The sequence below is a fragment of the Rana temporaria genome, chromosome 12 (assembly GCF_905171775.1).
Source record: "Rana temporaria chromosome 12, aRanTem1.1, whole genome shotgun sequence".
In the NCBI taxonomy this organism is placed as follows: domain Eukaryota; kingdom Metazoa; phylum Chordata; class Amphibia; order Anura; family Ranidae; genus Rana; species Rana temporaria.
Window position 1 is genome coordinate 25,124,844 of NC_053500.1, and position 16,706 is coordinate 25,141,549.

General features: G+C 45.0%; 1 protein-coding gene across 1 annotated transcript in view; it reads left to right on the top strand.

Annotated features, from left to right (window-relative positions):
* The first annotated feature begins 296 nt into the window (after nt 1–296).
* LOC120918631 (thyrotropin-releasing hormone receptor-like) overlaps nt 297–16,706 on the top strand; it is an 89,802-nt gene continuing 73,392 nt past the window's right edge. Inside the window, exons 1-2 of the mRNA XM_040330317.1 lie at nt 297–471; nt 2,992–3,881. Coding sequence (XP_040186251.1) covers nt 3,078–3,881 — 804 coding nt within the window. The 5' untranslated portion in view covers nt 297–471; nt 2,992–3,077. The remainder of the gene's footprint in view (nt 472–2,991; nt 3,882–16,706) is intronic.

Consider the following 16,706-nt stretch of genomic DNA (forward strand, 5'->3'; position numbering starts at 1 on the left):
CGTAGCTCGTTTTAGCAGTGCTTTACCGCTGATTAAGTGGTGCTTAAGAAACCTAAATTATCTGATCAATTTGTATCCAATCAGGCAGCCTCTTGCACTACTATGTTCCAGTATATACATGAAGAAATTCTAATATGTAGTGTCAGTTGTGGCACTACAAGTTCCAGCAGTGTGTGAGTCCAGGGGACAAGTGGTGGAGGATGCAGGCAGCTGTCATAGAGAATAGATGGGGACTCCATAATGCTGAGTGTACAGCTGTATAGGAGGGGAGTGTAGCATGTGCTGAATGACTCCCCATTCAGAGGAAGGAGTGGAGGAGAGCAGACTGCTGCCTGCCTTGTGAGCTGTCTATGGTGCTGAATCTGGACAAGGACAAGCTGCTTCTACTGGATCTGCTACCAGTCCTGTACCTGCACCACACATAGCTTTACTCACCACCAACCCCCCTGGATATCTGCACCACCTACAATGGTAAGGAAAACTCTTCTCTTCTATTGCAATGGCTTTTATTGTCAGTTTTTTTCCCCAACACATTCTAATAGTATTACTGTTGCTTTAGGTAGACAGTGAAGTAGCCCTTTGCCAACTCCCCCCCCCCCCCCCCCCCCAATAACTGATATGTGATATATATGTGAGAAACTGAAAGCTTTTATGTCTGAGACTCCTCTGCACAGGGAATGAGACTCTGAGACTTCTGCACTGGGAATGAGACTCTGAGACTTCTGCACTGGGAATGAGACTCTGAGACTTCTGCAAGGGGAATGAGACTCTGCAGCATTGTGAGGGCACTGCTAGAGTCTCAATGAGATTTTTGGGTGCCCACTCAGAATAGACTACCAGTTTGGGTGCACCGATTCTATATAAGATACAGAAGGTAGGACTGACTTTTTTTTTTTTTTTTCTCAGTATACGATGAAGTCATTTGGTGAATTAGTGCCGGATGGAATGTGTGATGTGAAAGCTTTGCACATTTAGGAGGTATCATATTAGCAGACCGCTTTTTCAGTAATATACAGTAAAACCTTGGATTGCGTGCATAATTTGTTCCAGAAACATGCTTGTAATCCAAAGCACTTGTATATCAAAGCATTTTTTTTACAGGGTATAAAAGAGAAGAGAGGCGCCTCTAAGTGTAGCAATAAGTTGCTAAATGTTGTACCTTCATTAAATGTAACCGTATTGCTACACTTAGAGGCTCCTCTCTTCTCTTTTATACTCAGTTGTGACATGACGCTACTCTTATAACAAGACATCGCTTGTATATCAAGTCAAAATGTATTAAAACATTTTCCTTTCTTGCAAAACGCTCTCAAACCAAGTTACTCTCAAACCAAGGTTTTACTGTACATTGATTCCCCATCAGTAGGGTGGTGGGGGAATCTGCAGTGACCGGTTTAGGGTCCCGGTGTCACCAGTCTAATCGCTGACCGCTGCGTTCATTTCATACAACTGTTCGTCTGCTGTCCACCCTTCCATAATCATGTCAAGTAATATAAAAAAAACAAAATGATGCCCAATACTTGTATTTAATAAAGTCCCTTCAACAATTGTTTTAAAGGAAACCTGTAAAACACACCACTGACCTCATTGGGAAAAAACTTATTTCCTGGCTGCCTTTAGGTTCAGAGTTTTTAGAAGCACTGAGGCAGAGCCAGCCATCCAGAAAGTCAGTGATTCAGAAAATACTGAAGCTGCAGGATATGTATGATAGCCAGGCAAGAAGGAAAAGGTCTGGTGTCACCCGCAAACCACCTCCATCCCAATATATGCAACAAAAAACAGGAGATCGCCCCGGGACTGAGGTGAATGCGGTTAGCCAACAATTGACAGAGTAAATGCAGTCTCAAAATGTATTAAAATTGTCATGCAAACATAAACATAAATCATAGCCAAGCCACTGAAATGATACATACAGTAAAAAAATGTCATAACACGTATCATGGTATAAAATGTAAATTGCAAAGTACACAGGCATTAAAAGTATAAAAAAAAAAAAAAACGCATTTCGCAAGGCCATGCTCGCTTCATCAGGGGTAGATGCGTATGTAGTACATTAAAGGCTGGATCAGACTACCCATTGCTGGATGCCCTGAGGCGGCAGTAATGAGAGTCCGGCTCGGGAACTGAGGAGGCAAAGGAACAAACAAACCCAACAGAGGCACAAACAGGGGGGGGGGGGGGCAGACATAGTCAGGTTTGGGGAATGTGTCACCAAAGATCTCCCAGTATCCATTAGTAATATCAACTTGAATGAAGTGAAACTGCTGCATGTGAGTGAAACAGGAAACAGGAAACAGGAAGTGTAATCGCTCATGTCATCATCTTTTCATTTCCTGTTTCCTGTTTCACTCACATGCAGCAGTTTCACTGCAGTCAAGACATTACTAATGGATACTGGGAGATCTTTAGTGACACATTCCCCCAACCCGGACCATGTCTGCCCCCCGGTTTGTGCCTCTGTTGGGTTTGTTTGTTCCTCTGCCTCCTCAGTTCCCGAGCAGAACGCTCATTACTGCCGCCTCTGTGCATCCAGCAATGGGTAGTCTGATCCAGCCTTTGATGTACTACACATGCATCTACCCCTGATGAAGCGAGCATGGTCTTGCAAAACACGTTGGTATACTTTTAATGCCTGTGTACTTTGCAATTTACATTTTATACCATATGTGTAATGTCAAGTTTTACTGTACGTATCATTTCAGTGGCTTGGCTATGATTCATGTTTATGTTTGCATGACAATTTTAATACATTTTGAGACTGCATGTTGGCTAACCACATTCACCTCATTTAAAGTCCCGGGGCGATCTCCTGTTGTTTGATAGCCAGGCAAGTGTCATTTTCTGTTAGTAAAGGAAGCCTATTTTTCTTGGTACATGACTCTTTTTTCATTGTGTGGAATACCTGGAGTCCTTATTGTCATTCTCTACACACTAGTGGTAACAGGGACGTGAAAATAATGCTTTCTAATAAAAGATTTTGTTTGTGAACAGGGAAGCTGGATTTGAGCAAGGCGCATCTCCAACAGTCGTGACTCCATTGGTTAACCACTGCTGCCAAATCCCCGTAAGTTTCCGGCATGGATAACTTTACAGCGCCTCTAGGTGTACTTATGGCAAATGGGACAGAGATCAACCAGACTTTGGACAATATGCCTCAGAATGCTTTAGAGGTCCAGGTTGTCACCATCTTCTTAGTCCTTTTGATCTGTGGAGTTGGGATTGCTGGCAACATAATGGTGGTTCTAGTGGTCTTGAGAACCAAACACATGATGACCCCAACCAACTGCTACCTGGTCAGCTTGGCCATTGCTGACCTGATAGTCTTGTTGGCTGCGGGGCTTCCCAACATCTCAGAAGTGGTGGCCTCTTGGGTCTATGGCTACGTTGGCTGCCTGTGCATCACTTATCTACAATACCTTGGCATCAACATCTCAGCTTGTTCCATCACAGCGTTTACCGTGGAGCGTTATATAGCCATCTGCCACTCCATAAAAGCCCAGTTTATCTGCACGGTGTCCAGAGCCAAGAAGATCATTGCCTTTGTGTGGATGTTCACCTCCGTGTACTGTGTCATGTGGTTCTTTTTGGTCGACACCAAGGAAGTCAAGTTTGCTGATGGGATCCAAGTCAGCTGCGGCTACCGGGTGCCCAGGAACTTGTACACACCCATCTACTTTTTAGACTTCACCATCTTCTATGTCATCCCATTGGTCCTTGCTACGGTTTTGTATGGCTTGATAGCGCGGATATTGTTCATGAACCCATTGCCTTCTAACCCTCAGGATCTTAGCAGGATGAGCTCCAAACATCATGGGAAGCCCTATAACTCCATTAAACTTTCTTGCAAAGGCAACAAAAATACCGTCAGTTCCAGAAAACAAGTGAGTACTTTTTCATTATTAACCCCTAGCTCCATCAATCCAGATGTTAAATCTAAACTCCAGGAATGATCTGTATTGTATAGTTACATCGGTCCAGCTTGGCATAATGTAAGTATGGCTATCTTATGCCTGATGAGCTGCCGGGAAGCTGACAATCATTGTGTGCTACTACAGTGATAGAGTGATAGCCATGATCTTATGGGTCCTGCTCCGGTTCTGTGCAAACAACTTCCCCTCTGCACAGAGAACATAGGGGATCACCCGCTTAGCACCGCCGCCAGTCACAGAACACCTTGGGGTTGATTCACTAAAACTGGAGGATGCAAAATCTGGTGCAGTTCTGCATAAAAACCAATCAGCTTCCATTTTCTTTTGTCAAAGCTTAATTGATCAAGCCGAAGTAAAGCCCCGTACACACGATCGGAATTTCCAACGGGAAAATTGAGAACCTGCTCTCAATCTATTTCTGTCGGAATTTCCGACAGAAAAAGTCCAATGGAGCATACACATGGTTGGAATTCCCGACCAAAAGCTCCCATCGGACTTTTGCTGTCGGGAATTCCAACCATGTGTATGCTCCATTGGACTTTTTTCTGTCGGAAATTAGGGAATATCTAAAAGAATGTGTTTTGAAGTTCCTTGTGTAAATGTGGTGGGTGGAGTTGATTCATTGTTCACTTGGGTTCTAAACTGTATATAACAAGGCTGAGTTACCATTAAAGCATTCATTCGTTTGAACCAGAGAGAACAGAGCTTGTGTCTCGTCTTTCTGGGGGGGAATTCTTATGGATCGTGTCAGTTAATTACTACAGCTGACAAGTCACATTCCACATCTATTATCAATAGTATTTTCACACAAAACAGTGTCATTAGCATACACAATGAAATATCTTAGGAGCCAGGCTTAATTAACACAATAGACAATAGAATGCAATCACAGCAAGCCCCATCACTATAGCCAGGTAGACTTAATTAGCACCTCAACAGTCCATGTTACACATTGAATGAGTCACTCTATTGACCTGTTGGGGTCAGAATAAACAAACAACTTGTAATATCTCACGATATCCTGCAATACATGAATTATCATTTCTTAGTCATTCTATGCCCAAAAGGGACTACCGTTACAGTTAGTAATTCTCCCCCACAGTGACCACAGTGTTATCAGAGGAAGCAAGGGAAAACTCCAACAAGGACACAGACAGATTTTTTTCTTTATTGCATAAATATTTAAAACCTGTTGCATTTTTTGCAAAAGTGGATTGTAACACAGGTGTCCATTGGGGTGGTATTTAGAATAAACTCACTCACTGTACTGTATGATGTCTTTATATGACACATTTTACTTGGATTGGAAACTATGCTAACCTACTCTTCATATCATTCTGAGAATCTAGACAAGTAACTAGACAGATGTTGACTATTGATTTTGCTCATCAATAGTCCACAGGTTAGATGAGCCTTCGAAGTCTCGAGTCATTTTCATACTTTTAGAGGGTCAGTGCACCTGAAAGTGGTAATTTAGTAATAAGTGGAGTTGGGTTGACCTTGACATTTTTATAGGCCTTGGACACTCCAATAGTGAGATCCCCTGCCATAATTCCTGGCTTCTGACTAGGGATGAGCATCCTCTGAACTCAAATCTGAACTCCAAACTCTGTTTCGTACTCCAATAGGCTGCAGGCTGGATCATTCTTCCATAAGCTGTGAGGTAGGGACTGACCCGGTTTGTAGCTCACTGTAATATAAAAATGCAGGAGTTTGGATTATAGATGCGTTTTGGAGGACGCCTGAACACATCCTACTTCTGACCACATAGGAGTTTTGGATGTCCCTGCTCACCCTTGTGTGTTCTAGCTCCTCCTATTACATTCTCCATAATATAAAGCATAGACAAGTCAAGAAGGGATGGTGGAAACTTCTAAGTATGGGCACAGCCCCAGGAACTCAGCATGGAGGTCTCACCAACAGAGTCCCCCAAGAGACATAAGTTTTTAGGGGGTTTACCCATCCAACATCTACCCAACACTGCAATATAAGTTTGGGATGGACGACTGACCATCTAAATTGATTCAGGCAGTATATAGGGCCAAATCCTCAAATTTCCTGCCTAACTTAACTTTTCCCATTTAAGTTACACTGACTTAAAATTTGTACCTAAGTGCCCGATCCACAAAGCACTTACCTAGAAATTTCAGGCCGTGTAACTTAAATGTCTCCGGCGCAAGGCGGTCCTCTTCTGCAGGGAGCGATGACAATTTAAATGAGGCGCGCTCCCGCGCCGGCCGTACTGCGCATGCTCGTGCCGTCATTTTCCCGACGGGCAGCGCGCGAAATTACGTTATGTCGGGCTTTGTGGATTGCGACGGGACAATAAAGTTGCGTCGGGTAAAAAAAAAGTTACGCGCCGGGAAAAAAATTCAAAATTTAAAAAAAAACGCGGCGATCAAAAAAAAGATCTGTTTTTACAAGGTGTTACTAGTTTACACTTTGTAAAAGCAGAACTAATTTTACGTATGCAAACGTAAACTTACGCAGAAAACACAAAGCTGAAAAGCTTTGTGGATCTCCGTAAGTCCTCATTTGCATACGCAAAGCGGCATTTCGACTCGAAATGCCCCCAGCGGCGGATGCGGTACTGCATCCTAAGATCCGACAGTGTAAGTGTCTTACAGATGTCGGATCTTCTGACTATCTTTGGAAAACTGATTCTGAGGATCAGTTCCAAAGATAGGCACAGGGATACGCAGGCTGAACAGCAGTTACGCCTGCGTATCCCTTTTGAGGATTTGGCCCATAGTGTATTACATGAAGATTGAAGAGAGAAGGCACTCACATTGCCACATCCGTAAATAGGAGAGGAAACACATAAATGGTACTAGATAGTAGCCATGGGTTGGACTTTAAAGGCATGGAAACAATGGAGAAGTAGCAAACTAAGCAAAATTTTATGGAAAAAGTACATAGTATAATGACAGTGTTCAAAAGTAAAAAAATCATCTACAATGATACGGTATGTGCAGTGAGGCCTTGGGCGTCTGCGCGTTTCACCACTAGGCTTCTTCAGGACACGATCAAGATTCAAAGACACAATAAGCAAAAAAGGAACGAGTCTCACTGTCTTGGAATGGACTGAGTTTCAGTGCGCATTTCCAAAAGTTGGAAGGTACCGTATTTATCGGTGTATACCGCGCACTTTCTTCCCCTTAATATCAGGGGGAAATCGTGGGTGCGCGATATACGCCGATCCCCGCTGTCTCCGACATTGTCCGAGCCGGGCCGAGTGTACTGTGCACTCGGCTAGGCTTAGCCACTCTCGGATCCGCCTGCAGCCATGCGAGAGGAGCCGAGAGAAGCAGAGTGAAGCCGAGTGCGCAGGAAATCCGGCTCTGCACAGCGCGCCAAATTCAAACACACGACGCTGCAACCCCGCAGACGGACACCCACAAGGCTCGACGGACCCCGCCGCAGATGGACACCCACAAGGCTCGACAGACCCCGCCGCAGACGGACACCCACAAGGCTCCACGGACACCGCGCAAGGCCGCAGATGGACGCCGGACAAGGCCGCCGATGGACGCCGGACAAGGCCGCCGATGGACACCGACAAGGCTGGACGGACCCCGCACAAGGCCGCAGACGGACGTCGGACAAGGCCGCCGATGGACGCCAGGCAAGACATCCAAAATGTAAGTTTTTTCCCTAAACTTCCCTTCTCAGCTTGGAGTGCGCGCTATACGCCGGCACACGGTATATGCCGATAAATACGGTATATAAAATATGGAAGGCTTCCAAAAAACTGTATACAGATAGGCAGCACACAGCTAGTTCTCATCATAAATGGCGTTTAATGTCGCTAAGTAAAAATCCAAGATTGGAAAATTACCAAAATAAAGAAGTCTTGCGGCCAACTGTAAAGGATAAACAACGCACAGCTAGTTTAGAAACTAGGATGAAGTGTTGCTCAACAGAGGCAGGAGTGCATCTCACGTAGGCAATGGATATACGTGAATGGATATTAGAAGATCCAGAGTCAAATGAAGGAAAACACAAATTAAGCTCCTAAGGGCCCGCGAGGTGTTGTATAGTCCACCTGGCCTATATTGCCCATGGAGCGGTAATATGAATCAGTAATAGACAAAGCGAGCCCCCGGGAGACAGCGTGTTGCTGTACACGGCATAGTGTATTACATCCCCTCTATTTCCAGTGGGTAGTTTCAAGGAGAGGAGGATGACGTTACATCTCACACAGTGTATCCATAATGAAGCAAGTCTGTACCGGTGCTTTCCAACAATACTAACAGCACAACACTGCCTATAAACAAATGGAACCCAATACTTTTCAGGTGTGATTATTTCCCATCATAGCCGAATAACAATGATATTTATTCATCGTGAGGGAACAGCTGGCTCCATCGCGCTCATGTAATCATCTCAAATTGTGTTGATTTTCTCTTCAAGCCCTACTTGAGTCCTAAAATTATCCTTTATAATACGGCTTATTTATATTACAGAAGAAACATATGTCATCTGATTTCTGTAACAAAGTACCTCTGCCTTTTATTTCTGGTGATCCTTAATAGATCCCTCCTTCTTGTGCCTGCTCTCTACTTCTCTAATTGCTGGCTACTGGAGAAACTGCATAGAGCAGTCTATGAGCTTGTTTACATTAGTTTCCCCCTTTGGAGAGTAGTCCGTGGCGGATTGCTTTGGAGAGGGAATTTGGCAGGCGATAAGGAGTGCCTCCTCACCACCCTATAACTGCACCACCACGCTGCTACTGTACAATTGCCACATTCAGTGGGTGGCACTACCTGCCAAGAACAATGGTGGGGGGGATAATTTTTGCTTCTCCAAGTCCAAAGTATTTCAGTTGTTGCATGTGTGCACCCCTATCCACTACCTTTGGTGCTTAACCACTTGCTTACCGGGTACTTTCACCCCCTTCCTGCCCAGGACAATTTTCATCTTTTTTGAATGACAATGGGGTGATCATGCAACACTGTACCCCAGGGCTGGACTGGGACAAAAATTTGGCCCTGGACTTCATCCAGACTGGCCCACTTTGACAGGTCATTCCCATGGCGGCCGGACAACTCCCACACACCCCCTCCCCCCCTGGGAACCCAAGCCCACTCTCCCCCTTCACTAGCCACTAGCCGTTCTACTTTATTAGTACTGGTACTTTTATAGGCAGTACAAGTGGGGAAGCTAGACAGTATTTCACCCAGGGAAAAGAATCAGTTGGGACAAGATTAGGCAGAAGTGATAAACTCCCAGGCCATAGCTGTTGAGTCAGCTGTCTGTCCCCTCCCCCATGCTCCTCTGTCGTCCCCCCTGCTCCTCTGGTCCTCCCCCTGCTTCTCTGTTCCCCCCAGGTGAGCGCTGCAGGGAGGGAGAGGAGGTGAACGCTGCAGGAAGGGAGAGACAGAGGAGCGGAGGGGGGCGGCTGTCTGCTGTCACTGAAGCCGGCCCACTGAGCCATCGGCCCACTGGGAAACTCCCTGTAGTCCCAATGGCCAGTCCATCACTGCTGTACCCATATAACATGTTTATAAAAAATAAATAAAAAAAATCACACAAATAGAGCTTTCTTTGGTGTTATTTAATTTTATGTTTTGCTAAACAAACGAAAAAAGACCAAAAATGTTGAAACAAAAAATAATAATTTTTCAGTTTGTTATAAAAATTTGCAAACAGGTCATTTTGATCCTTCACTGACATGCGCTGGTGAGGTTGCACTGTTGGGCACTGACACCAACATCATGTGAGCAGACTAGGTCTGTGCTTAGCTATTTAACTAGCTGAGAAGCCGGGGATCTTTGCCTTTGATAACGCCCTGTGGGAGGGGTGAAACGCGTTGACGTAGATTCCTCAGTGACGTCACCTCCAGTGAGCGGTGGAACACATGCAAGGTTGTGAGAACCATGCCAGTTCTTTTTAGCGAGCCGACTGACATATATATATATATATATATATATATATATTCTATTACAATAAACAAGAACACACTATACTATATGGATTCTCTCTCCTTCATGCACGAGTGGCAATTACATAGGAAAACCTGGGTTAAAGGGAACCCTACCATTGCTTAGCCATAATGGAGCGATTAGATTTTGTTTTCCCTTTCTTTTTTCTTAGGTGGTTTCTTTTTTTTTCCCTTTTTTTTTTCTCTCCTTTCTTTTCCTTACCTTCTCTTCTTTCTCTCTTTCCCTTTTTTATGTCTTTTGTATATGAGTGTATGAAAATATGTATTTAAGAAGATGTAAAGTATCCTACTAGTATATGTAGTTAGTCCTCACATAACTATATCTGATGTGTATAGGGTAAAAACCCCTGTAATATTCTATGAAAACAATAAAATAATATTGTACCTGGAAAATATAGAGGAAGTGACATCTCTCCACTCACCAGCCTAACCCTGATAGGCCCACATGCAGTACTGATAAGGGGTCCATACCATCTGGTGAGTTAAAGCACAAGGGGGTGTATGGAGCACAGATCACGTGTGATATTTTTGGAGCACTTTAGAATATTTTTGCTTTTGGAAGGAAATTGTGTTTGGAACTGTTCTGAAGTCCCAATATGGACTTTCACTAGCTACTTGCTTTTCAGTTCTCATTGGACTTTTTTATGATCTTATGATTTGTTTGTTTCTGATATTCAAAGTTTATGGTGTATTTGCACTCTAGTAATTTGCACTTTAGTAATTTGGTACTATTTTCACTGTGGTTTGTGGTGTAATATTTGACTGTGTAACAAATAGCAGCAACAGGAGTAGTGTATAGGCACAAACACATTTAGGGAGGGTGGATTGTATTTATATGATGGGCACTGATAGGCTGCACTGACTGGCACTGAGGAGGCGGCAATGATAGGTGGCACTGATGATGTGACACTGGCTGGCACTGATGAGGAGGCACTGATGAGGCAGCACTGATGGGCTCTGATAGGTGGCACTTAAGGGCACTAATAGGTAACACTGATGGGCACTGATGAGGCGGCACTGTTGAGGAGGCACTGATGAGGCTGCACTGATAGGCGGCACTGATAAGCAGCACTGAAGTGCACTGATACAGTAGGTGACACTGATAGATGGCACTGAAAGGCAGCACTGATAGGTGACACTGATGAGGAGGCACTGATTGGTAGTACTGATGAGCACTGATTGGCAGAACTGATAAACACTGATTAGCAGCACTGGTGGGCATTATTGGGACTGCACTGATCATCAGGACACTGATAACCAGCCCTAATAAGAAAAATGAAATCAGACCCTTTCCACAAGCTTCTACATTTTATTAGATCCGTAGCTTGTGTGAGTGCAGAAATGTATCATTTTAGCCTCCCCTGAGATTGGGAATCCATCGCCTTCTACCAGGTCTATCCTATGACAGGTTTATGTATGATACCGCGGCAGATGACTGAGTGACTGGCCTAATGACAGACTGATTGATGGAATCATTGATTCTCATTCAGATCAACTGACACTGGAGTGGAGAGATAAACTCTGACCTTAATAGACAGACCTTATTCTTCACTATTACATTCCACAAGAATTGGCTTAACAAACCCTCCGTTGTACTTAATATTATGTACAGGGAAGGGTTGAAGTTGAAGGTTATTTTGCACCTGAATGGATTTATCATTTATTTATTTTTTGCCTATATTACCTAGTGATTGAAGGCCATTTGCACGACAGGAAAAGAGTAAAAATAGTCCTGTACCATTCTGTTCACTAGATACACTATATTGCCAAAAGTATTGGGACACCTGCCTTTACACAAACATGTAGCTAGATTCACAGACGCCGCCGCAACTTTAAGGCGGCGCAGCGTATCGTATTTACGCTACGCCGCTTTAAGTCAGAGAGGCAAGTACTGTATTCACAAAGTACTTGCCTCCTAACTTACGGCGGCGTAGCGTAAATAGGGCCGACGTAAGCGCGCCTAATTCAAATTAGGACGAGGGGGCGTGTTTTATGTTAATGTGGTGTGACTTGACGTGATTGACGGTTTTTACGAACGGCGCATGCGCCGTCCGTGTACATATCCCAGTGTGCATTGCTCCAAAGTACGCCGCAAGGACGTATTGGTTTTCGACGTGAACGTAAATTACGTCCAGCCCTATTCACGGACGACTTACGCAAACAACGTAAAATTTTCGAATTTCGACGCGGGAACGACGGCCATACTTAACATTGGCTACGCCACCTAGGGGGCAGCTTTATCTTTACGCCGGCGTACCTCTTACAGAAACGGCGTATCTTTACTGCAACGGGTGCACGTACGTTCGTGAATCGGCGTATCTAGTCATTTACATATTCTACACTGAACTCAACTGAAGCGCCACCTAGCGGCCAGCGGAAAAATTGCACCCTAAGATACGACGGCGTAGGAGACTTACGCCGCACGTATCTTAGCCTAATTTAAGCGTATCTGGTTTCCGGCGTAACCCTACCTGAATCCAGCTATTAGTCCGTAGGGTTCAATTTTGAGTTGGCCCACCCTTTGCAGCTATAACAGCTTCAACTCTTCTGAGAAGACTATCCACAAGGTTCAGGAGTGTGTCTATGGGAATGTTTGACCATTCTTCCCGAAGAACATTTCCCAGAAGAGTTGAAGCTGTTATAGCTGCAAAGGGTGGGCCAACTCAATATTGAACCCTACGGACTAAAGCCTCATACAAAGGGTACGATTATTGGCCAACCAAGCATCTGATTTTTGTCAAAGGAACATGTGCCAGGATCTTGTCTTGCATACTAATGTTACACACAATTGTCGTGCCACAAACACGAACGTAGTGACGTACTACGAGGAATTTTAGCTCTTGAGCACCACCCTTTGTGCCCCTTCTGCAAATTTTGTGTTTGGTGAGCATTGATTCCGAGCTTGCGGACTTTCAACTTTCGTGTGACGGATTTGTGTACTGACCATATGAAAATCAGACGTGGAGCCGTTGTCACCCCGAAAATTTACTAGCCTGTCATCCAACATTTGTTGACCGAAAATTGGACAACAGTTGTCTTAGGCCTCGTACACACGACGGGACATGTCCGATGAAAATGGTCCACGGACCGTTTTCATCGGACATGTCCGCTGCCGGATTTTGGTCTGATGGCTGTACACACCATCAGAACAAATTTCCCGCGGACAGCGAACGCGGTGACGTGGCCGCGCCGTTGACGCGGCGACGTGCGCGACCCTGGAATGTCAATGCTTCCACGCATGCGTCGAATCACTTCGACGCATGCGAGGGCTTTCGGCCGAGCAGACATGTCCGGTGAATCGTACAGACGACCGAACATGTCCGACGGACAGGCTTCCAGCGGACATGTTTCTTAGCATGCTAAGAAACATTTGTCCACTGGAAACCTGTCCGATCCGCCGGAAAATTGTCCGGTCGGCCCTACACATGACCGAACATGTCCACGGAAAGTGGTCCGACGGACCAGTTTCAGCAGACATGTTCGGTCGTGTGTACAAGGCCTAAAGGAGCGTACTAACGGTAAGATTTTAGGACAACAGTCTGTCAACAGACAATCCCCTTCCAACAATCGAACCGTGTGTACGAGGCTTTAGACTGGGATGCCATTAAAGTTCATGTGTAAAGGCAGGTGTCCCAATACTTTTGCCACCTGAATGTGACCTGAATGTGACTTCACCATTCAGTACCAGTCTATGTACTATACAGGACAAAGCTGCCTGCCACCTGTGATCATACATGTGCAATGAATGACTGCGCACGGATCATCACAGGCGGCCAGGGATCCCATGTGGCTCAACACTCAGCCTGTCACTGAGCTGCATTTGCTGATCAAGCATAAATGACTCCTTTATAATCATTAAGTGGCAAGGCTAAAATACATTTAGGATACTGAGCATAGATTATACAATCAATACAACCTTGGATGTTCTCCCTTATTTTTGGGCTTATGGCCAAACTCTGGACAAATGTCTGAAAACAGAATTGATAAACATATCAGAGGGCATTTTTACTACCAACGGATTTGTATTTGTATTTGTCCATTCAAAAAATGCTCTAGCAAAGCGCGGTGACGTACAACACGTACGACGGCACTATAAAGGGGAAGTTCCATGCGGATGGCGCCACCCTTTGGGCTGCTTTTTCTGATTTTGTGTTAGTAAAATACGATTCGCGCTTTTTAGTCTGTTACAGCGTGATGAATGTGCTTACTACTCCATTATGAACGGTAGTTTTACCAGAATGAGCGCTCCCGTCTCATAACTTGCTCCTGAGCATGCACGTTTTTTTCACATCGTTAAAGCCCACACACGACCATTATTTACGACGTGAAAATTTAGAGCATATTCTAAATTTTTAATGCCCATTTTTCACGTCGAGAAAAATGCTCTGGAGCCCACACACAATCGTTTTTTAATGACCATTTTAAAAACTGAATTTTTCTCGTCATGAAAAACGGTCGCGTGTACGCGGCATAATAGTGAGAGATGTGGCTCAATATATGTGAATACACATTTCCCCCATCGCAATGAGCATGTAAAGAGAGCCTGAAAAGCTAACCTGTCCAATACTAGTGAGAGTTTATCGAGTCCAACTGGCTTTTTTTTTTTTTTTTTACTTTTGAAAGGGTAAAATGGTTGTAAAGGCTAAATGCATGAAAGTAAAAAACCTTCAGTGTGCAGCTTCCCCCTCAGCAACCATAATACTTACCTAAGCCGGATCTCGATCCAGGGTTGTGAATGAGAGCCGAGGGTCTTTCCCGGATCTCTCCCTCCTCATTGGCTGAGATGCAGCAGTGAGGCGGGAGCAGCTCCCTGTGTCTTATGGAGTAAGCATACACAAGTGCCCCCACAGCAAGCAGCTTGTTATGGGGCACTTGGCAAGGAGGAGGGGCCCAAAGTTCCATCAGTAAACCAATAAGGATAGAGAGAGGGCGGGGCTGAGCCGGGTGTCCCCATAGAAGGCTGCATGCTGTGGGGGCACTCGGCAAAAAGGAGGGGCCAGGAGCACCGGCGCGGGACCTGAGAAGTGGAGGATCCAGGCTGCTCTTTCTAAAACCATTGGACAGAGCTGGTAAGTATAACATGTTTTTTTTATTGTAAAAAAAAATCCTTTACAATAACTTTAATGTCTCTGGGCCAGATTCTCAAAAGAGTTACGACGGTGTATCTCAGGAAACATCGTCGTATCTCTGTTTTTGGCCCCGGGTATCTATGCGAGTGATTCTTAGAATAATTTTCGCATAGATACGGCCAAGATCCGACAGGTGTAAGTCACTTACACCGTCGGATCTTAGATGTAATTCGACGCTGGCCGCTAGGTGGCGTTTACGCTCAGTTCTCATTTGACTATGCAAATGAGCCTGATACGCCGATTCCCGAACAAATTTGCGCCGCGTAGTCGTCGTTTACGTTGTTTCCGTAAGCATAAGGTTACCCCTGCTATATGAGGGGTAACCTTACGCCAGTCCGCCGTATGCCATGTTAAGTATGGCGTCGGGTCAGCGTCGTCTTTTTCCGTCGGTTACGTCGTTTTACTAAGTCGTCCGCGAATACGACTTTACGTCAATCTCACGTCGGCGTCATTGACGTTTTCCGTCGTGAGCTGGAGCATACGCACTGGGCTCTTTTTCCGCCCGGAGCATGCGCAGTTCGATCGGCGCGGGGGCGCGCTTAATTTGAATACAAGCCGCCCCCTTTGAATTACGCGGTCATACGCCGGGCCATTTACACTACGCCGCCGCAAATTACGGAGCAAGTGCTTGGAGAATACAGCACTTGCTCCAGTAAGTTGCGGTGGCGTGGTGTAAATGGCTTACACTACGCCAACGCCGATTTTTTGAGAATCTGGCCCTCTGTCAGGACTTTTCCTTTGGTTCCTGCCCATTTGACAGCTCATTACACCCTGGTGTTACCAGGACAGGAGACAATATAGATTGCACATGATGTCTGATCTCCTTTTGTGTTGGGACCCATTGAGATTTGCCCATAAATATGACATTATACCTCCCCCTGTTATCTGACATCTCTGATTTCCTTTATTCTGGCTCCTAGGATGTTAGCATTGAGAGATTTTTTTTAGCCCCGGCTTTATCTTAAGCCCCATACACACTATCAGTTTTCCTGATGGTTTTCTCTTCAGGTTTACCAAAACCATCTAATATGAGGTCAAACCTTAAGCGTTTCAATTTGAATGCAATCAGGCAGGTCCTTGTACTACATGGTTTTGGTAAACCTGAAGAGAAAACCAGCAGGAAAACTGATAGGCCTCGTACACACGACAGAGATTCTCGGCAGAATTCGCCGAGAAACTCGGTCAAAACCCGGATTCTGCCGAGAATCTCTGTCGTCTGTACAGTTTTGGCTCGATGGAGCCGCCGAGGAACTCGACGAGAAAATAGAGAACATGTTCTCTATTTTCTCGTTGTCCTCGTTCTTCTATGGGAGAAGCCGGCCCGCCGAGCTCCTCTGCGGCTTCATCCCAAAACTCGACGAGGAACTCGACGTGCCAAGCACGTCGAGTTCCTCTGTCGTGTGTACGGGGCCATAGTGTGTATGGGGCTTTAGTCTTCAACTGTGCTGATGGCTCTAATGCAGCCTTTGGTTGGTAATTGTGTTGGCAGTTGTAGAGTTTTCTATTAACTTTCAACCACACCAATCATCTCCGAGCATGTTATCATGTCAGCTTTGCTCTATACTGGTAGTTTGGCTTCTATCAGCCGGCACACACAGAGTAATCAACTCACCACCCACGTCCTCAATTGTTTCCCAGTTTTGGGTCACCAAATGGCTAAAATTGGACATCGATCACAATTCACTTCAGGTTGTACTTCAATTT